The sequence below is a fragment of the Microtus oregoni genome, unplaced genomic scaffold (assembly GCF_018167655.1).
Source record: "Microtus oregoni isolate MIOR12 unplaced genomic scaffold, Mior012 000004F_ref0000308, whole genome shotgun sequence".
NCBI lineage: Eukaryota > Metazoa > Chordata > Mammalia > Rodentia > Cricetidae > Microtus > Microtus oregoni.
In genome coordinates, this window is record NW_024543063.1 from 41,608,577 (window position 1) to 41,631,148 (window position 22,572).

Below are 22,572 nucleotides of genomic sequence, written 5' to 3' on the forward strand. Positions count from 1 at the left end.
CGGTTTTTGTCCAGTAATCCCCGACAGGGTCGCTGACTTAACTGACCGGATGGTCTTCTCCCACCTGTACCACGGAGGGAAACAACTCTATCTACTTCCAAAGGAAGAAATAAGACTCCTGGTGCCCGGTGAGCCCCCAGTTTATACGTTGGCTTGGGCACAGCCACAGGGGGATGAGATCCTTTCCTTTGCGGACTTCAGTAAGTCAAAGGCTCACAGTCTAGGTTTTAGGTGGTCCGCACCTGCTCGCCCCGGCCAGCCTCTTCCGGGTCAGGTGACCGCGCGCGCTCACGTGACCCGGTCTGAGTGCGGGCGCTGGAAGGCGGAAGTGGAGCGGAGTTAGGCGCCGCTGGTGTGGCCGCTGCAGGTAGGTGGCGCGGCGCTGGGGGCTCGGTGGCGAGCGGGAGGCGCGGGGTGGCCGGGGGCGGCCGGCGGCGTGAGGGGCCGGGGGCGGCGAGGGGCGGGCGCCTGGGGGCGGCGGCTTCCTGTGGGAGGGGCCTGGCGAGCGGTTCCGGCCTCCGAGGAGGGGTGTCCCGGCTCGCGCCCGAGCGGGGTGGGCGCTGGGCCCGGTGGGAGTCGCCAGCTGCTGGCGCTTCCGGAAGGGGGACCCCTGCCTGGGCGCCTGCGGTGCGGAGGAGCCGCGTCTGTGCAGGGGTTCTGACCTCGGCCGGGGAGACTTGCAAGCTCCCTTGGAAGGGGCTGCCTGGGAGTGGGCGTCTGGCTTGTAGGGACAGGGAGAACAATCTGGACGGTGCGGCCTGGACCCCATTCCGAGAGTGGACCCCATTCCGAGAGTCTTCCTTACGTCCTCTTTGAAGAGGATGGCGACCTGAGAGTTTGATTTCGGTCCCGTTCAGTTTTTAAACTTCAGGAGGGATTCCTGAGTCTTGATCGACTGACTCTGGTCACACCCACTTGGCCCTGTAGGGTTTCCACTTGTTGGGAGCCTAGCCCTTCAGATCATCTTTCTTTGAGATGCTCCGGGATCGGCTAATCTTCGAGAACAAAAAAAATTTAAGACGTGTAGATGCTTTACCTGACTTACAACCCACACTGTTGTCAGCGACCTGGGCCAGCGTTACCTCAGCAACGCCTTGACTGCTCAAGTCTTGGACAGTTGAAAAGTGTACCGACACTGCTCTAGACATTCTGTCTGAGGCTTAAATTACGCAGCTTCTTTTACCATGTGACTTCTTATCTTGACCAGCTGTGACTAGGTGGGGTGACACAGAAGTTTCCGTGGTGTTCCTTAGAACTCTGTGACCTAGATTATATATATATATATATATATATATATATATATATATATATTTTTTTTTTTTTTTTTTTTTTGAGGTTAAAATACCCATCTTAAGGTTGTTTATCCTTCAGGCTGAGGCATGAAGTTGCTTGCCTCTAAGTTCCAGGCTAGCCTGGGCTACACTGTTAAGTCCTAAACAAGCAAACGGGCCACCCTCTTTCTCTTTACATTTACTAAACTTTGCAGAAGGGAAATGAGCTTTATGAATGTGATGAAGGAGTAGGGCTTCAAATGGGACGCTGACAGGAGCCAGAACCACAGGTCACTAGGGGAAAGAAAGTACTTTGCATTGGTACGTTAAGAGTTGACGGCTTTGGGGTATATGACAAACATTCAAAAGTTAATTTTTGTAGCAGTCTTGAGAAGTCATTTACTCTTAACAGAGAACAAACAGCTAAGAGAGTTTGACTTAAAAAAAAAAACTAGGTATGTGCATGCGTGTGTGCGTGTTCCTGTCTGTGTATGTATGTCGTATGTAGGGTGTGGGTGCCCACAGAGGGCAGAAGAGAGCATTGGGTTCCTTGAAGCTAGAGATACAGGTGGTTGTGAGCCTCTGGAGTTTCATGCTGGATCTCTGTGAGTTTGAGGCCAGCCTGGTCTACAGAGTGAGTTCCAGGACAGCTAGGGCTGGTACACAGAGAAACCCTTCCTCGAAAAACCAAAAAAAAAAAAAAAAAAAAAAAAAAAGAAGAAGAAGAGGAAGAGGAAGAAGAAGAAGAAGAAGAAGAAGAAAGAATAAAAGGTCCTAAATGAATGCTGTAGCTGCTAAGCCAACCCGGCTTGTTATGCTTTCCTTCCTTGTTTACTCATCTTCCTGCTAGACTAAATAATTCAAGGGCAGCAATCCTATTTTATGTGGCTCCCTTGGCTACTAGCTTCTTGCCTGGTATGTTGTGAGTACACGGTCCGTGTTAGAGGAATAAGGGGGTTTCTAAAGGTCGCACTGCTGTATGTAGTGAAGAAGGGGTTGGACTTAAGTTTTCTGTCTCTTGGGTCAGCGAAGCTAGCTCTGGTCTGTGTTCTTGGTCGACGGGAAAGGCTTGGGTGGGCTTGTCAATCGCTTTCACTTTGTTTTTTGTTGGCGAGCTTCGCAGCCATAGCCTTCCTTTTTGTAATTTTTTCTTTTTAGACAGAATCTCTGAAGTTTCCCTGGGTGGCCTCAACCTCCTGTAGCTCAGGCAAGCCTTGAACTTGTGCTTCTCCTGCCCCCGCCTCCTGAGTAACTGGGATTGCAGGCTTGCACCACCAGGTAATCTTTACTAAATGATAGCTTTCCCATCTGCAAAAATCTTATACCAGAATCTCATTTATTCTTATTTCTTTATTTATTTAAGACAAAGTTTCATTAGGTAGCCTTGGCTGGCCTAGCACTCACAAAGATCCACCTGCTTCTACCTCCCAAGTGCTGGAATTAAAGTTGTGTTAAATTAAAATTAAATTAAAATTAAAACTATGCTCAGCCTTTCTTTTGTTTGTTCTTTTTTTTTTTTTTGACACTGTGTCTTTTGGCTTTTTGATACAAGGTAAGTTGTAGCCCAGGCTGGCCGCAGGCTGGCTATGTTGCTAAGGAAGCTAAAGCTATGATTGGCTGAGTCTCTTGTCTCTACCTTCCAAGTGCTGGAGTTGCAGGCATTCATTTACCACTGTGTGTAGCCCAACATCTCATTCAAGCCATGATCTGTGGAGGATGAAGAAGCTGAGGCTTCCTGAAGTCCTTACTTTAGATTCCACACTAGTAAATGAATGACGGAGTTGGCTCTCTCCTTCCACCTTGTGGGTCCTGGGAATCCGGCTCCAGCTGTCAGGCTTGGTGGCAAACACCTTTACCTGCTGAGCCGTCTTTTCCACGTAGGCTTTTTTATTTCTAGATCTATTAGGTTTTATTCATAAAAGCAATAAAAGGTTTCATTTAAAAATAGTTTTTAAATATAAAAAGTGTGCTATTAGGGTGGGTATAAGTGGCATATACCTGTAATCCAAGCAGTTGGGAGGCAGAAGCGAGAGGATTGCTCACTGCTACTTTCTTACAGGCATCGTGCTGGAGTTTGGCCATTCGGCATGGAGGCCGCTGGCCATGTAGGACTGTTGAACCCTGGTATAGCCTGTGAATGTCAGATCCATCAGATTTTGAAGATTCAATATGAAAGCTGAAATGTTGCCTTGCCCCCATCCCTCTGAGCCATTGTTTCTCTGTGTAGCTCTTGCTGATCTGGAACTCACTCTGTAGACCAGGCTGGCCTCAGATCCACCTACTTCTGCGTCCTGAGTGCTAGGTTTAAAGGGTGTGCCACCATTGCTCTGCTTACACTGATGTTTTTATATTCTAGTAAAATCATATAAATGCAATCTATAAATACATGCTACAAATGGTAATATTTTATATTTATTATGTTAAATACAATATAATTAAGTTTCAGTGGGGAACAGTGACTCATGCCTATAATCTTAGCACTTTTTTGGGGGGTTGGGAGGCAGGTCTCACATTTGCTCAGTGCTCAGGCTAGCCTTAAACTGACACCCCCTTTTGAAGCCCGAGCCTCTTGGGTGCCAGGATTATAGGTGTGCTGGTTCCTGAATAAAGATTCCAAAGAGGAGAAGCCATGGGTCACGTGATTGACTGAGGGTAAAGCAGTGCAGGGGAAGGGATAAGCACGATCAAATGCCTGGAAGGAGAAACACTTTTGGAAGGTTTAGGGATCAGCCAGGAACACGGTATGGCTAGAGAAGGGTAAGTGAGTCAGGGGTGGAGAGAATGAATTTACAAGGGTGTTGGTTGTGGGAGGAAATAATTGGGAAGGCCAGGGAAGGCCTTGCAGGCCTTTGTGTGGATGTTGGTTTTCACGGGATGAGTGAGGCATTTGAGCTGAGGAGTGGATACAGTCCATCCTGCCTTTTGGCAGACCCACTGGAATTATTGTGTGGAGGAGAAAGGGAACCAGGGAAGAAGCAAAAAGATGGGTGAGGAGAGCATTGCCACACTTGGTAAAAAATGCATTGGGCTAGATTTTGAAGCTCAGCCAGTGGGATTTGTGGATGAGGTGACAGGGATGTAGAATGTGGGAGGATGGGAGCAGGCGAAAGTGACTCCAGGTTTTGGGTATGAACAAGTAGAAATGGAGGGACAGGAGCTGGAGATGTGCCCAGCTGGTAGAGTATTCGCCTCATGTGCATAAAGCCTGGGGCATAAACACCTCCTACACATGTCTGTAACCCCAGTGTTCGTGAGGTAGAGACTGGGTTATCCTTTGGGATCAGCCTGGGCTACATAGGACCCTGACTCAAAAAAAAAAAAAAAAAAAAAGGAGGGGGAGCCTATAGTGTAGCCAGGAGTTGTGTTCGGTTTTGTTCACATTCATTGTGCACAGCCTAGTGTAGACCCAAGGGAAGATGCTGGGGCAGTTAGAGGAGTCCCTGGTGTCAAGCAGGGACAGGAGGTCTGTAACCAGGGCTGGAGTTGAGAGTGGACAAGGTCACCCCGAGGGTAGTGTGAACACAGTGCTGCAGGGTTTGAATTTGTAGAGTAAATTTCAGTCCTCTGGAGGCCTGCTAAGTGCTGCTGCTGGTCAGCAGGAACTTGGTCTCTTCTTTTGTCATTTAAAGACCCTTTTTTGTTTTTGCTGCAGGATCTCACTAACTAGTCCTGATTGTCCCAGAACTCACTGTGACCAGGTTGGCCTTGAACTCAGAGATTTCTCTGCCTCTTCTAAGTGCTGAGATTAAAGGCCCTTTTAAAAACAACAGGCTTGAGGTTGGAGTGATATCTCAGCAGCTGAGAATACTGGGTGTTCTTCCAGAGGATCCTGGTTCCCTGGTTCAATTCCCAGCACCCACATGGTGACTCGCTACTGTCTGTAATTCCAGTTTCAGGGCACCTGACACCTTCATGCATGCCAGACACCAATGCACATCAACAAAAATGAAACAAATACCAACAAGCTGATAGATTTTTTTTTTTTTTCAGTAGTTGAGAACTGTTCTGAGATCGGCTCAAGTGCTAACTTCAGGAATTTCTGGCTTTCTGTGTTGACAACCAAGGTTGGAAAAGAAAAAGGCAGGTGGAATATAAATGGTTTTTCTCTAAAAATTTATTTATTTATTATATATTCACTTTCCAGGAGACAGTGCCAGGTCTCATTACAGATGGTTGTGAGCTACCATGTGGTTGCTGGGAATTGAACTCAGGACCTCTGGAAGAGCAGCCGGTGCTCTGAACCTCCAAGCTATCTCTCCAGCCCTAATACATGGGTTTTTAAAGTTTAAAATACCAACTTTGCCAAACACAAGTTGAACATAGTTCACACACACATACACACACACCCCACAGTCTGCCATCATGTAGATTAAGCATAAATGTAATCTCATACTGACTGGTGAGTGACCCTTGGATTTCAGTCTTGGTCTTGGGATCTGATGTTTTTCTCAGTAAGATAGTCTATTCATGAGCATCAACTCAAATTGTGATTAGAGCAGTGAGCTGTTAAAAAATGCATTTGTGAAAAAAATACATTTGTGTATTCATTGCGTGTACATGTGTGTTAAGGCACATGTGTGGAGGACACCATGAGATGGAATTCAGATTCTTAGTGCTGGCAGCAGACACCTTTTCCTGCTGAGCTATCTGAGTAGCCTGGCCCAAGAGAGCTTTTGAGTACCTGCATCACTTAGGACTGTGATGGACTCTGGAATCTCTAAGATCTTGTTCCATTGTATTCCAACTGGAGTCTTTATTATTAAAAATTTCCACCTCCTCCCATGTCCCTCCCCCCCCATTCCCCTTCCCTCTCCAGTCCAAAGAGCAGTCAGGGTTCCCTGTCCTATGGGAAGTCCAAGGTCCTCCCCGCCCAACTGCAGTCTTTAGAAGGCTGTGAGCTCCCTGTTCTCATCAGTGCCCTCAGCTTAGAAGCAGTGACTTGCTGGTAACTGCGGGAAACGCCAAGTCTTCACTCAGGGCAGGCCTCTTCCTTTGGTCATTCATGCCTTATCTGTTGTGTTTTTGTTTATCTTGAGATCTGTTTTGTCATCTCTGTTATTATTAGCTGATCATTTTCCTTCCATAAGTTTTTTTTTGGTCAGATCTATCAAAATCTTTTTCCATCTTTTTTTTTTTTTTTTTTTTTTTTTGAGGCAGAGTTTCTCTGTGTAGTCCCCTGGCTGTCCTGGAACTTGCTCTGTAGACCAAGCTGATCTTGAACCCAGAGATCTGCCTGCCTCTGCCTCCCTAGTGGTAGGATTCTAGGATTAAAGGTGTGCACCACCATGCCCAGGCTCCTGTTGCTTCCTAATAGCTGGGTATTCCACTGCATGGCTGCTGACATCATCTATGATGTCATGGGAACAGCAGCCATCCACATTGCAGCCCGCAGTATCTCAATAGTTCCAAAACGTTCTCTAGCTAAAGATTGGTGCTGCATCTGTGGGCCAGTGTTGACAGTCACATCAGAAGTGATGCTTCAGCTGTGTTTAATGTTGTTCTGTTTCTTGATGGCTCCTTGAGAGCTTGTCTACTCCAAGCCGTCAGTCTCACCACCACCCTCAGACCTTTCCCATGACCAGCTGCCTTGGCAGTGTCGTCACCTGCATTGTTTTGGAGACAGATCCAGGGCACTGATGTTGGGTGGATGTGGTGCTGGTCTTATCTCCAGTGTACCTCAGACACACCACTTTGGTCTCCTTCGGGCTGAACTTGGACTGCATGGTGGAGGCAGCTGGTGCTGGTAGCCTTTCCTCTCCAATTGTTACCTGCGAGTTGGCAAAGTCTTCCAATTTTGATTGCTTTTCTATTTGGGCCTCTGGTGAAAGGAAGGCAGTTCAGTGCTAGACGGTGGGAAGAGGGCGAGAAAGAAGCCTGTGTGTGTGGAAAGATCTAGACAAGCTTGAGCACGGGAAGGGAGGAGAGGTCTTTGGGATAGACTCTGCTCTTTTATGTCTTTCAGAAGAGCAACAGAGTTGGTCTTTCCTTATAAATAAGCCTGTTTCTCTCGCTAGGAATTGAACCTGGGGCCTTGTGCTATCAGGCCTGCTTATTACCTCTGAGCTATGTCCCAGTGCTGCTTCACCATTTTTATCCCTCAAGATGGTCTCAGCTTTTCAGTCTGCTCTGAACTCACTGTTGTAGCATAGGCTAGCCCTGAACTTGTGATTCTTCTGCCTGAGCCCAAGGTTATAGGCCTGTCTTTCTTTTCCTTCTCATTCTCCTCCTCCTCTTTTTCTTCTTCGTGTGTGTGTGTGTGTGTGTGTGTGTGTGTGTGTGTACGTGTGCACACACACGCGTGCTCATGCATGTGTTGTTTTTGGAAGTGCAGGGTATGAACCTAGAGCTTCATGTGTGCCAGACAAGAGCTCTGCCACTGAGCTGCTACTCCAGTACACCCCTCCTCCTTTTTTTCTCTTTTCTCTTTTTGAGACAAGGTCTTACCGTGTATCCCTGACTGGCCCAGAACTCTCTGTGTAACTCAGGCTAACCTTGAACTGACAGAGATCTACCTACCTCTGCCTCCCTAGTACTGGAATTAAAGGAGCCTTTTCTTTTTATTTTTTTGAGACAGGGTCTCAAATTTACTGTGTAACTATCACTGGCCTTAAAATCCTGATCCATTTGTCCCTACCTCCTGAATGCTGAGCTTCAAAGATCTCTCCCTCCCTCCCTCCCTCCCTCCCTCTCTCTCTCCCGTTGCAGCATGTAGCCAAGAATAACTACAACTTTCTCCTGGAGTGACAGAGGACGGTACTGATGTCCCTTTCTGGCGTAGAGGACAGCACTGACATCCCTTTGGCATGGAGGATGGCACTGGCATCCCTTTCTGGTATCTGCGTGCACACAAGTACATGTGCCTACACACACAAGTAAAAAAAACCCTAGCACAGCAAAAATGCCTGTCAAGACTCAGGAGGAGGAGAAGTTCAGAGATAGAATGCCATTTTATTTATTTACTTAGAAATTGGGTAAATCTGCCCAAACTAGTAAAGGAAAGAAGTTTTGATGTCTTCCCCACCTTTCACTGGCCCATTACTGTCTTCGGGGATGAAGTTCTTGGCCTACCCAGCCCTCAGTGGTATTTAACCACCAGTCTCCCTCCTCCCTGCCTGCCTTGGGCTCATAGGTAGCTCCATTTTCCTGACTTTTTTTCTTCTCTTCTCCCTCCTCCTTTCCTCTCTCCTACTCTGTCTTTCCGATTGTATGTAAACACTTCCTCATTACTAGCTAGAAAAAGTTGTTGGTCATCCCTGTGTATCTGAATCAGAAGCTGAACTCATTCTGTGTGCAAGTTTTCCTGTCGTGTGCATTGGAACTATGAACCTGGCACAGTACTCAACTCCTGTTGATGGTGAGGCCCCACGACAAGCCAATAGGTTCTAACTACTTGAGGACCAGTGTCTCTTATTTATGTATTCATTTTGCATAGAGTTTTGCAGTATTGCCTAGGCTAGCCTCAATCTCTGGCATCTGTCTCGGCCTCCTGTGTGGAAGGTTTAATGGTGTGAGTCAACACTCAGCACACTGATGTCCATCTTCACTTCCTGGTTGTGGTTATTTTCCTTTATATGTACACTGGGCAGGTTTTACAGTCCGCATAGCTTACTTTGTAATGGGCAGGTGGGACCTGGCTAATTGGATATGAAACTACAGACAAAGCTCACATAATAACAGAGATCAGTGTTCATAAATGGTGGGCTGTAATTACAAATGGCTGGTGAGAGAAGGCGATGGTGGATTTGGGGGCCCTTATTTCTCCTACACTCGCAGCTGCTTTCTGGACTTTCTTTAGCATTCATCCTTGATTTTGTTTTGGGGCTGTTAGTTGTAGCTCAAGATACTTAGTCTTTCTCTTCCTTAGCAAAGTCATGTGCGGGCTCCAAATTTCATTGAGTATGGAGCACAGCCCTAAGCTCAGGAGAACAAGCTGGTTCAAAATCTCCCCTTCAGTTGCCTTAGGGAAGAGAGAGCCCCGGTAGACATCAAGATTTTAAAAAATAGTCTTTTGTTTATAAAGTCTATAAATAGTGGGCCTTAACCTCTTTTAAAGCACTGACCCGAGGGCCTGATTTATCGCAATTCAGTATACTGTCATTTCCCCTAAAAGTTGTTCACTTAGAGAAAAAGGTCAAACTTACAAAATGGTTCAGAGACCCAGGTACATATCGTGAGAACACTGATTTTGGACTGGAGAGAGGGCTCAGAGGTTAAGAGCACTGGTTGCTTCTCCAGAGGACCCAGGTTCAGTTCCCAACACCTGCATGATGGTTTGCAATCTCCCATAACTCTAGTTCTAGGGAATCGGAACCCTGGCCTCCAAGGGCACCAGATATGCATTTGGTACACATATATACACACAGACAAAATACTCCTACATGTAACAGAAACATATAATATAATATGATATATATTAAAAGACCAAATATTGCCCATACAGAAGTTTCTCAGTCTCCGTTCTCCAATTCCCCTGCTTCCTGCCTTTTGTCCTGCAGAGAGGGAGCTTCTGCTTTGGCCTCAGTGGCCCCTTCCTTTCCATGCTGTCGTGTTTTCTTTCACCGTGTGTCCCCTGTGACATGCTTATTCTGTGTAAGTTCACCTGTTCACCAAGGGCACTGTACTATACTCAGACTGCATTTCCTTCTCTTTCTGCTTCTCTTGCCTCCTCTTGCCCCGTTTAAGAATTGTACATGTGAACTGGTGGTATAGCGTCACATTTTAGAAACATATCACACTTTTTTTTATGATATTCTTTATTATTTGGGCAATGATATAAATAAAAAAATTGTATATGACCAAAAAGTATATGCTTATTTTCATGTTTAGAGAGAAGATTTTTTTATTTTATTATGTGGGTGATTTTTCTGCATGTATGTGTGTATACTACATGTGTGCCTGATGTTTTTTTTTATTTAAATTTATTTATTTATTAAGGATTTCTGCCTCGTCCCCACAACCGCTTCCCATTTCCCTCCCCCTCCCCCGATCAAGTCCCCCTCCCTCATCATCTGCTCGAAGAGCAATCAGGGTTCCCTGACTTGTGGGAAGCCCAAGGACTGCCCACCTCTATCCAGGTCTCATAAGGTGAGCATCCAAACTGCCTAGGCTCCCACAAAGCCAGTACGTGCAGTAGGATCAAAAACCCACTGCAATTGTTCTTAAAAAGGCAGAAAATCCAAAGAAAGTTGTGGGGCCAGGCAGTGGTAGTGCACGCCTTTAATCCCAGAACTTGGGAGACAGAGGTAGGTGGATCTCTGAGTTCGAGACCAGCCTGGTCTACAAGAACGAGTTCCAGGACAGGCTCCAAAGCTACAGAGAAACCCTGTCTCGAAAAACAAAACAAAACAAAAACGAAAGTTGTGGGGTCCTGGAAGCTATCCTTTCAGAGTTGAGCGCACTCAGTTGTGTTTGGTGCTGTCTGCACAGCTGTGTGGAGGGGACCGAGAATCATTGTTGGAGGTGGCAGCAAGGTCTCCTGGGATCTTGAGCTCTAGACTACTATTCTACAAGGAACATTCTGGAGGTTTCTACCAGAGGCAGCATATCTATAAAGACCAGTCCAGGGTCACAGGTATAATTTGAACAGAGGACTTTTCCTGTCGTGAATACAGCTCTGGGCTGATGGTTTGTTTTAATTTTTGTAGCGTAGGCTAACCTCAAACTTGTGACCCTCCTGCCTCAGCCTCCGGAGTTCTGCTAGAATTATAGGTGTGTGCTACCCAGTGCAGCCCTTTCAATGTTTTGTTTTTAAGGCTGAGTCTTCCTGTGTAGCTCAAGCTGACCTTGAACTCAAAGAGGTCCTGCTGCTTTTCAGGTTCTAGGATTTTATTTGTGTACCTCACCTCTCAGCCTGTACGCTGCTTCTACACAACAGTTTCAGTATGGTCCTTAGATATCCAGAAGTCTCCGAGGCTTCCCATCGTCAAAACTAAAACAACACTGGTCCATCCCTCACCACCTCACTGTGATCACTCCTGCATTGAAGGTGCAGAAGCAAAGACCAATCAAGCCCTTGGTGTTGCAGCCAAGTGTGCTGTTGTCCCCATGCTCCCCATCACCATACAGTCTTGGTAGGAAGGAACACAGAATCCTCGAGTGGGCTGACTGGGGTCACACTGTTAATCTCAGAACTGGGTGGCAGAGGCAGATGAATATTAGTCAGATGATGTTAGTCAGAGGCTAGCCTAGTCTACAGTGTAAGTTCTGGGATAGTCAGAGCTACATAGTGAGACTGTGTCTCAGAAAACAAAAATAAGCCAGGAAGTGGTAGTGCACACCTTTAATCCTAGCACTCAGAAAGCAGAAGCAGCTGGATCTCTGTGAGTTTGAGGCCAGCCTGGTCTACAGAGTGAGTTTCAGGATAGCCAAGGCTGTAGAGAGAAACCCTATCTCAAAAACCAAAACAAAACAAAAAATTTAAAAATTCACTATGTTTTTATACTTAAAAAGTTTGCATCTATGTGTATGTCTGTGTGTATTTGTGCCACAGTAAGTGTTGGAAACCCTGAATTTGGAGTTAGAGGCAGTTGTGAGCTGCTTGATGTGGGTGTGGGGAACTGAATTCAGCTCCTTTAAAAGAGTAGTACATGCTCTTAACAACAGAGCCATCTCATCAGCTCCTATTTATTACTAATATTGTGTGTGTGTATGTGTGTGTGTGCATGCACATACATGCAAGCCATGAGTAATGTGGAGGTCGGTGGTCAGAGGACATCTTTGTGGAGCTGGTTCTCCCCTCCTACTGTGTGGGTCTCAGGGATTGAACTCAGATCTTCAGGCTTGTGTGGCAGGTGTTGCACCTGCTGAGACATCTGGGCAGCCGTCTTTTTCTCTCGCTGCTGGAGTGTGCACCTGCTGCATGGTGAGCTGTAGCAGCTGCTGGAGACAAGCACTTGAACAGTCCTTGAATGTGGAGCCAAAGTGTTGCTTTCTTCATGAAATAACCATTTTCCTTCAGAAGACAACCGAGAAACAAATTGAAGTTAGTAGATTTGAGAAATTGGCAGACATTTTGTTCAAACTGAATGAAGCAAACATGACACTAAGAAAAACAACTGACAGAATTTGTTGCTAGTGACAAAATCATTCTTACAGAAAAATTACAATTTTGGGACACTACCACAACGGGCTTGACAGCTTTCCACCGTTTGGACGCCTATCTGATGAGATCACTGATGACATTCACAAATGTGTGTGTTTTAATGCTGTATAATGAAATGTGCTAAGGTTTAGAATATCTGTACAGCTCAAAGAACCAATATTTTCCGAATGAAAAATGATGATGTTCCAAAAATCACTTGAGTAAGAGTTCTGTTTCAAGTGAGCTTCTACTTCTAGCTTCCAGGCGTGACAGGAACACCTGTTAGGTGGTATCGTGTATTTTTCATGGCTTTATTAGTCGAATGGGATCATTGGAGAAATGTTCAGTCAAATCTTCAGGTTCATCAGACCCATAAAAAAGTTGGGTTAATAGTTTATTTATTTATACTTTTTGGAGACAACATCTCCTAGTTATCATAGTTATAGCTGAGAATGACCTTGATCTGCTCCTCCTGCCCCCACCTTGCAAGTGCTGGGATCACAAGTTTTGCTGTCATACTAATTGCAGGCATGCATCATCATAGCTGTCCTGGGGCTGAGTTTTTTCTTTTTAATTTTTTAAAATTTATTTATTTTATGTGGATGAATATTTTATATTCTGCATACCATGTTCATGCATGGCGTCCTTGGGGGTGAGAAAAAGGCATCAGGTCCCTTAGACCTGGAGTTCCAAGTGGTTGTGAATACCATGTGGATGCTGAGAATTGAGCCCAGGTCCTCTGCAGGGTCCACAGTGTTCTTAACCACCTAGACGACTCTCAGCCCATTGGGTTGTTATTTCGTCTCTTTCTCAGTTGCCTGACTCTGCCTCCTGCTTTTCTTGCAGTTTCATGGTGATGACATGGCATCTGCCAGTTCCAGCCGGGCAGGAGTGGCCCTGCCGTTTGAGAAGTCCCAGCTCACCCTGAAAGGTGAGTGGAATTGCTTGAAGTAGTCGAGGCACCTGTGTCTGGAGAGCAGGTCTTCTGAAGCAGTGTGTTTCAGAAGCCTGTGTTCTCAAAAGCTCACCACATTATGACTAGAGTTCTTGGAAAAGAAGGCAAATCATGGGAAAGTGAGAAAACTGGAACTTTTGGCTAAAATGTTCGGAGATGGTTGATTCCTTTGTGTCCCGGGCTCCCATCTGTTCATTAATGCTCTATGTGGTCCCTTCGAGCCTCGTGGCTTTAAATGCCTCCAGTAAAAGGTCACTCTCAGATTGCTCTCTGCAGCCCAGACCTTCCTTGGAACTCCCAACTCGTGTATCTAGTAGCCGACTGTCATCCACTGGTGACCACAGAAAAGTGCCCATGTCTGGAACCACACTCTGGACTTTTTATTCTCATAGCTGGCATTAACCTAGCAGTGAAACTGGCCTCTGGCACTCAGTATTCCTCCCGGCTCCCAGTCGTGCCGACCCCTAGCCGATGGCGCTCTGTTCTGGGCTGCAGTCTGCAGACCTGCCTCTCTGATTTTGCCCTTTGCCTTCTTTCGTTCAGGCTGTAGTTACAGCAGGCAGTAGTCTTGTTGCAGTAAGACACCAACTCTCTGCATTTCAGTGTTCTCGTGTGTGTCCTGTTACCTTCTGCAGTCACTTCCTGGGTCATCTGGCCTCCTAACTACCTGGAACTCACATGGCAGGCCTCTACCTCTGGGCCTTTGCGCTTGCCATCTCTGAAATAACTTGCTTGGGTCTTTACCCAGAAATCCCCATTCCCTGGTCTACGTATATAATAGCCACAACTGCCAGCTTCCTCAAATGTGTCCATCCCCACTTTATTATTTCCTTTTCAAGATTGTAATTGTTTAACACCAAATGCTTATATTACAGATACTTGGAGGTTGAACCTAGGGCCTCAGATTTTGACCACTTTGACTTGGGGAATGCAGCTCAGTTGGTAGGTTGGTAGAGTTTGCCTAGAATACACGAAGCCCCGGGTTCAATCCTACTGAATAAATTGGGTGTTGTGGTGCATGCTCATATCCCAGAACTCCAAAGACGGGGCAGATTAGAAATCCCAAGTCATTCTTAGCTACATAGTTTGGGATCCCGGATCTCATTCGTTTAGGTGGGGATACCACACCAAACCAACAACAAAAACTAGGGAAAGAGCTGGGTGTTTGTGATGCACGTCTTTAATCTCAGCACTCAGGAGGCAGAGGTAGGCAGATCTGAGTCTGAGCCCAGCCTGGTCTACAGAGTGAGTTCCAGGACACCAGGGCTATACAGTGAAACCCTGTCTCCATAAACAAACACAAACAAGACAATAAACAATAAAACAAACGGTGAAAAAGAGCTAAAGGATAAAAACGAAAATCAAAACAGCAGCAACAAAAAATCCTGTCCTTGTTGAGCTGCGAGAGTTGGCTTGGGAGAGTTGTTTCTAGCTTCAGCCCTGCCTTTTACTAACTCTGATTTTAGATAAATTAATTCACCTCCCTGAATCTTAGATGGCTCAACTATGAAGTAAAGGGTTTAAACCCTCTCCCTAAGATTTACTTATTTTTTTTAATGACTGTTTGCCTGCATGTATGTGTGTTTCCGAATGCATGTCTGGTACCCATGGAGACTGGAAGACAGCATCAGTTCCCTGGAACTGGAGTTACATATGGCTGTGAGCAGTTGTGAGGGTGCTAGGACTGGATTCAGGTCCTTTGCCAGGGCAACAAGTGTCCATAACCACTGGACCATCTCTCCGGCTCCCCCTTTTACTTTTTGTTTTTGTTTTTTTTTTTGAGACAGGGTTTCTCTGTGTAACAGCCCTAGCTGTCCTGGAACTAGCTCTGTAGACCAGGCTGGCCTCGAACTCAGAGAAGCCTGCTTCTGCCTCCTGAGTGCTGGGATTTAAAAGTGTGTGCCACCACTACCTGGCTTCCAGCCCCCTTTTTTGAGGCAGAGTTTCACTACGACTGGTCTGGTCTGGAATGGTGTAAATTAGTCTGGCCTGGAACTCATAGAAATCCACCCTTTGCCCCCTGAGTGCTGGGACTAGAGGTGTATGCCACCACGCCTGGCAGGAACTTGCTGATTTTAAAGAAACTGTCTAGGGGCTGGAGAGATGGCTCAGTGGTTAAGAGCACTGCCTGTTCTTCCAAAGGTCCTGAGTTCAATTCCCAGCAACCACATGGTGGCTCACAACCATCTGTAATGAGGTCTGGTGCCCTCTTCTGGCCTGCAGACATGCACACAGACAGAATATTGTATGCATAATAAATAAATTAATTTTTTTTTAAAAAAAGAAACTGTCTAGGACTGATTAAAACTTGTCCCTATTTTTAAAGTTAAGATATGCAGCTCTCCTATCTCACCACCAGGTGGCCTCAGATAGCCTCGATGTTCGTGTAAAGCGGTACATGCTCCACTTAAGTCTGTGACGACCCTTTATTCTCTGCCCACCACTGTTGCTTGACTCTTAGCCCCCAAAAGAGTTTTTGTTTTGTTTCTTATGTCCTCCCTACTATTGCTTTTAGGTTTATAATAGTTACTGTTTCAAACAACCTGAGGGTGGCTCTGAGCTTTGTCAAGTTGTAGAACTTTGTAGAGCTTGTCACCTCCCTGAGGGGTCTGGGAAGGAGCTGAGCTTACTTCGTAACAGGGCCCTCAGTGGAGATCAGTCTTGTCATGATGGGTGAGGCCCATCAGTTATCCTCTGATTTAGGTACAGGGTTGATGGCGTCTAGGTGTGCTTCTTCTGATCGGCTTGGAGTTCCGCTGGGAGACATGAATGCTGCAGGATATATGCCCCTGGGAAATAATAGTCGTTGGCTTTATGTTCTATGTGTTTTTACCAGTTTGTTGGTGACAAGTGACTATCACAAGGACTCCTGTGTGCTAGGCTTGGTGGTATGCCTGTAATCTCGGTACTCAGGAGACAGAGGCCATTTTCAGCTGCTTATAAGTTCAAGTCAGTCTGGGCTGCACAGCAAGATGCTACTTAAAACCAGGAAACAAATAAAAGAAAACCAAAATGAAAGAGGAAAGAGAGGACAGAAATGAAAGACAGAGAGACAGAGGGTAGGAGATTGAGAGATTGATTGAGATTAATTCTCATGAAGGCTGGTAACTGAACAAGCAATATAGGTGTCTGACCATCATGGAGTTTGTTCAGTCTTATTGCTATGGAAGAAAAGTGGCAGAGGGGAGATATGCAAAGCCCAGGAATGGCATACAGCTGGGGTGGAGTCAGGCTGTTGGGGGCACTTTCTGGCTCATAGTTCCTTCTTTATGTAACTGGAGAAGTGACACTGCCCCCCCCCCCCCACACACACACTGTGGCCCAGACTGATCTAGAGCTCACTCTGTAGCCCAGGGTGGACTTTTGAGCTCAACGTGATCCTCTTATTTTGGCCTCTCAAGTCAGTGGGATTATAGGCCTGAGTGACTTTGTCTGGCTTTTTTGTTTTGTTTTTTGAGAGTAGCCCTGCCTGGCCTGGAACGCTCCACGAAGACCAGGCCAGCTTTGAACTTATAACAATCCTGCTGCTTCTTCCAACAGCTGGGGTTGCAGGTTTGTCCCCATACCCAGCCTTAGTGGGCTCTCTTTCCAAACCTCTTTCCTCCTGGACACAGGTGATAGTCTATTCCTCACTTCCTGAGTTGGTTGTGAGGCTTCAGGTCGAGGATGTGTGCACTGCAGTGTCCTAGTCACTGTTGAACGTTAGTGATTGTCCTTTGGCTATTTCTAAAAAACCTGTGTGCTTTGCAAAGAGTGGGGAAATAGCACTCAACTTTGCAGTGTGGTCAAAGGGCTGCTCAGGGCACCACGGGGAGTGCATGCGGGCTTCCAGAGAAGCCCCTGCAGCTGCTCAGCAATGCCTGTGAGCAGCATTCTTGCTGACCGTCACCGAGTGAGGAGCTCACAGTCATCCAGCAGTGTAAAAACTTAACACAGCCGTGCAGTAGGTTGTGTGACATTTAAAAGTTGGTTTGGGGGTACTGGGATGTAGGCCAGCAGGCAAAGCACTTTGCTATCTCATGTGGTTTTAGGTTAGAAGTGAATTTTTTCCCTTTGCGTTTCCGATTGTTTATATAGCCATACTTTTTTTCTTCTTTGTTTATGCCCTTTTTTTGTTTCTTATTTTAAAAATCATGTGTGTGTGTGCGCGCGCATGTGTGTACAAGCATGTTGAGGTCAGAGGACAACCTTGGGTATCATTACTCAGGCACTGTCCACTTGGTTATTTGAGACAGAATCTCTTGCCAGAACCTGGAACTTGCCAATTAGGCCAGCCTGGCTGACAATTGACCCCAGGGGACCTGCCTGTCTGTGAGATTACAAACAGTATTGCCACACCACACCTGGCCTTTTACATGGGTACTGGGGATGGAAATAAGGTTCTCAGGCATTCATAGCAAACATTGTCCTGATTGAATTATCGCTATGTAATTCTTAAAAAGTTTTTTTGTTTTTTTTAAAGAAGACAAAACAAAACAAAAGAAAAAGATCCTTTAAAAGGAAATAACCGAAAGGAGCCCCGGGGACAGGTAGGGTACTGACTCATCTGTTTTTGTTTTCCATCCCTTCTAGTGGTGTCAGCAAAGCCCAAGGTGCACAACCGCCAGCCGAGAATCAACTCCTATGTAGAGGTGGCAGTAGATGGCCTCCCCAGCGAAACCAAGAAGACTGGGAAGCGCATCGGGAGCTCTGAGCTTCTCTGGAATGAAATCATCGTTCTGTAAGGACATTGCTTTAGAATGTAGAAGGCAGGGTAGGAGAGAGCGCTGGGGGTTGCAGACTGCACTGCCCTTGGCCCCCCCATGGTGCTCCTCTCTTAGGTGTTTGTAACTCATTGAGCTCACAGAGCACTCATTATTAGCTAGGGGCTTACAGGTCAGTGTGTGAGCTGTGAATGTGACTGTCTTCTTGTTTTGTCCCCTGCAAGATGTGAGCAATGCAGCTTTCAGCAGTTTGTTCCATGTTAAAGGGGTGACCTGCTCATATTCTGGGCTGTGATGAGACACTTATTTGTTTTCCAGGAATGTCACAGCCCAGAGTCATTTAGATCTGAAGGTCTGGAGCTGTCATACCTTGAGGAATGAGCTACTAGGCACTGCCTCTGTCAACCTCTCCAATGTCCTGAAGAACAATGGCGGCAAAAGTACGTATGATTCATGTCTGCCCAGGGAGGCTATGGCAGCCAGTCCTAGGACTGACCATAGTATCACTGCTCCTTACAGACCACTTACGGAGTTTGAGGAAGGCAGGCAGGCTTTAGCATGCTTGGTGCAGGGACTATAGGATGCAGGACTGTGTCCCCTAATTCTTCTTTGGGGATGGAGGCTCTCCTTCTACCCACTTTCTCACTCAGGAGACATGTGATACATTGAATAAAACTGTCAAATACCTCCAGCTGAAATCATTGCTTTTTTTCCTCTGAGCCCTGGAATAGAACAAAGGCGCTGTGTGCATATGTGTGAGTTCTGTGTTTGGGATAGGGTTACAGATGGTGCCCTGGCCTCCTAGACTCTCAGTAGGCCTTACTGGCTGTTGGGATGTGACAGCAGCTCCATCTGAATTATCGAGTGTGCCTCTGCTGTCCGGACATATAAATCCTCAAGTCTGTTCCTTGCTGTTTGTGGCCAGTGGCCTAACCCACGCCTGTGGGCTGTGGACCCTCCCTCATAAAGCCTCTATTCAGAGCAGTGCCATATGTGGAAGCCAAATGCCGTAGAAAGAAAGACTCCTTTTTCTCCTGTTGCCTACTGTCGAGAAAATATTTTTTGAAGGTGGACTTAGCCTAAAGTGAGACATCGGGGCGGGGGTGTTGAGGCTTAGGGAGGGCAACTGCAGCAGTTTGCATCTTTTTCTTCAGGGTCCATCGTTCTGTCGGGCTGCTTGGGAGGTCTCGGCTCCTCCTGTGCTCTGTTCCTTTCTGCTGGACACACAGTGACACAGTGAAGGATTGTTTAAGATCAGGGACATGTCTGTATTTTGGTTGTTTCGTCATTTGAATTGATGTGTGTAATATATGTCTGTGCATGTGTGTGTTCATATGTATGCATACATGTGGTGGTCAGAGGCCAATCACAAGTGTCATTTCTCAGACACCATCAACCATAGTTTTTGTGAGAGACCTGGAGCTCACCCAGGTTAGACTGGCTGGCCAGCAAGTCCCTGAGATCCTCTTGTCTCCCTTGCCCGGGGCAGCATTATAGGCATGTGCACTGTGCCGGGGGTTTTGTGGGTCCCGGGGATTTATGCAGGTCTTCATGACTGTGTGGCCAGCATTTTGCCAGCTGAGATGCACGCCCCACCAGGCTTCCCCACCACTTTTTTGGTGTAGAATTTCATGCAGTCAAGGCTAATCTCACACTCTGTGTAGCAGAGGAGGACCTTGAGTTCCTTATCCTCCTGCCTCCACTTCTCAGATGTTAGGATCAATAGACAATTTGATCTTTATTTTTCCAATTCTTAGTCTGCTTTTTGTGATTTCAGGGTTATATTTATTATACTTGTGGACTTTCTCACATTAAAACATAGCACCAGGACTGGGAGGATGTCTCAGCAGGTAGAGATACTTGCTGCTGGGCCTGAGAACCCACATGGTGGAAGGAGAGAACAGATTCCCACAAGCTGTCCTCTGACCTCTAATGCTGTGCGCGCGCATGCACGTGCTGCCTAACTGTACTTTAAAGAACTAACGGCGGGGAGCTGGAGAGATGACTCGGGTTAAAGAACTCATACTGCTCTTGCAGAGGACCTGAATTCAGTTCCCAATGCTTGTGTGGGCAGCTCGTAATTGCCTGTAATTCTAGCTCTGTACATTCTTCTAGCTTGTGTGTACACATATACAAACACGCATAATTAAAATTTGTTTTAAATCCACAAGTCTGGGATTAAAGGTGTGCACCATCACAGCCCGGCCAACTCTGAGTTTTAAAAATAATAGTGTACTGTTTTCAGTTCTTTTGGAATTGCTTGCTGGTGGTGGGGAAATTCTGTTTGGTTTATAAAGGTGCTAGAGATTGATTCCAGGCTCCTTGCATGCTAGGCAATGCTCTACAACTTAGTCTTCATTTTTGAGGGGCTTTTCTATTGTTTCATACATCTTTTGCTCCATAAAAGGTATCACTATATCTTTAATTATTTTTCTAAAATCCAAATTTTGGTAGCTTTCTGGTATGCAGCTGTTTGAAAACTGAGGATAAGCATTTGAATACTTTTCAGTCTTCAGCAGGTAGGAAAGCAATGGTATCTCACAAGTTTGTGAGTCTCCGTGCTTATGGCTGAAGGTTTACTCAGGATAAGTTCCTGAACATGAATTGGCTAAGTTTAAACATTTTTCAATTTTATGGACCCATGTTGCCAAAAAGTTTTGTCAGTTTATCTTCATATCAGCAATGGCTGTGTTGCTGGTTTCTATTGTACTGAGGCGTGCAGTAGATTTTATTTATTTATTTACTAATTTGCTTGTTGAGAAAGGGTCTAATATCCCAGAGCTGCTGTTTGGTTTTTGCAGCTGCTACTGTACACTACTGTCCAGCCACCTGTTTTCTGCTGTAATGGCACCAGCTTTTCTACTGTTTTCTACCTGTTTTTTTAAGTTCTAAATCAGAAAAGTATAATTTTTAATCTCTTTTTCTTTAGTATACTCCCCAGAAGCCTAAGCATGCTTTTTCCAGTCAGTGCAGCTACTTGACAGCCTCGTTTGTTGGACACAACAGCTTCCTCAGACCCTCACTCACAAGGCACATTTGCTCTTTTCTAGCTCCCTTCCCTTCTTTTGGCAGCTGCCAAGATTTGAGCCTTGCTTGCCCTGAAGTGTTTCTTTTAAATTTTGATAAAATTGTCCTAGAGCAGTGTTCTCAGCCTTCCCAGTGCACTGCTCTCTAATACAATCCCTCATGCTGTTGTCACCCCAACCTTAAAATTATTTTCGTTGCACTTTATAACTATAGTTTTGCTGCTGTTATGAATTGTAAACATCTTTGACCCCTGTGAAAGCGTCATTCAGCCCACAAAGGTGTCACAACCATGAATTGAGAACCACTGTTCTAGAGCTTAAAAAAGAATATTTTTAAATTTTATTTAACAATTATTAGTACTTTTCGTTAGCTGGGTGTGATGATGCACACCTGTAATCCCAGCATTCAAGAGGTGGGAGCCGGAGGATCAGGAGCTCAAGGACAGCCTAGGTTACAGGAAATCATATAAAACACAAAAATAAAAAGGAAATACTTTTTTAAAATTTATTTGTGCTGTGTGTTATGTGTCTTTGTGTATGTCTGCGCACATGTATGTGGGGTACTCTCAGAGGCCCCAGGAGCTAGAGTCACAGGAAATTGTAAGCTGCCTGACGTTCGTGCTGAAAACCAAGCTCTAGTCCTCTGCAAGAGCATCAAAGTATTCTTAACAACTGAGCCATCTCTGAAGCCCCATTTGCTTCTTTTAAATATTTAGAGTGTATATTTGTGTGTGTGTGTATGCTTGTATGTGCCAGCTACCACACTGGTCTGTGATTTTTCTTCAGTTTATTGTACAAACTTTCCAGGCTATATTTAAGCATTCAAGGCTGATTATTCCTGGAAAGTTTGGTTAGATTCCTTTATTAATACCAGTTTAGGAATTTTCCATCAGTATTCCTAGTGACATCTGTAATTTTTTTTTTTTTTTGGCTCTTCCGTTTTTGTCAGTTTTAAAGTTTTAAAAAGTAAGCTTTTTTCTTTCTCTTCTTTTTTCTTTTTCTTTTTCTTTTTGGTTCTTTGAGACAGGGTTTCTCTGTAGCTTTGGAGCCTGTCCACGTCAAACTCACAGAGATTCATCTGCCTCTGCTTCCTGAGTGCTGGGACTAAAGGTGTGCGCCACCATTGCCTGGCTAAAAACTAAGCTATTTTAAAAGTTATTTTTATTAATTTTTTAAAAGATAGGGTCTTACATCAAGGCCCAATTTATTATATAGCCCAGGCTGGTCTTAGAATTGCAGCAATCCCTGAGTCAGCCTCCTGAGGGCTGGGATTATAGGCTCTCAGTACCTGACTTTAAGGCTAATTTTCTAACGTGAATGGAAGCACTTACCCACTGTGGGAACAGACTGCAGGCAGCATGGGAATTAGCTGTTCCATGAGTGCAGGAAAGAGCCCAGGCATGAAACCAACCAGGCCTGGCATCTTCATTTGAATAATTTTTTGATGACTTCAGTCCATACACCCCTTTCCATAATTATTGGTTTATTCAACTTTCCTGGTTCATCTTGAGTCAGTTTTGTTAATTCTTTTTTTTTC

At 45.5% G+C, this 22,572-nt stretch overlaps 1 protein-coding gene across 4 annotated transcripts in view; it reads left to right on the forward strand.

Annotated features, from left to right (window-relative positions):
• Positions 1-299: 299 nt before the first annotated feature.
• The window catches only part of Wwp2 (WW domain containing E3 ubiquitin protein ligase 2), a 118,305-nt gene continuing 96,032 nt past the window's right edge, over positions 300-22,572 (forward strand). The window contains exons 1-5 of one of the 4 annotated variants that reach the window (XM_041650064.1): positions 351-367; positions 2,430-2,549; positions 13,198-13,282; positions 17,879-18,026; positions 18,328-18,449. In XM_041650064.1, coding sequence (XP_041505998.1) covers positions 13,213-13,282; positions 17,879-18,026; positions 18,328-18,449 — 340 coding nt within the window. In that variant the 5' untranslated portion in view covers positions 351-367; positions 2,430-2,549; positions 13,198-13,212. Of the gene's footprint in view, positions 368-2,251; positions 2,550-8,568; positions 8,626-13,197; positions 13,283-17,878; positions 18,027-18,327; positions 18,450-22,572 lie in introns of those variants that run through there. The other 3 variants (XM_041650062.1, XM_041650063.1, XM_041650061.1) reach the window with 3 other exon arrangements.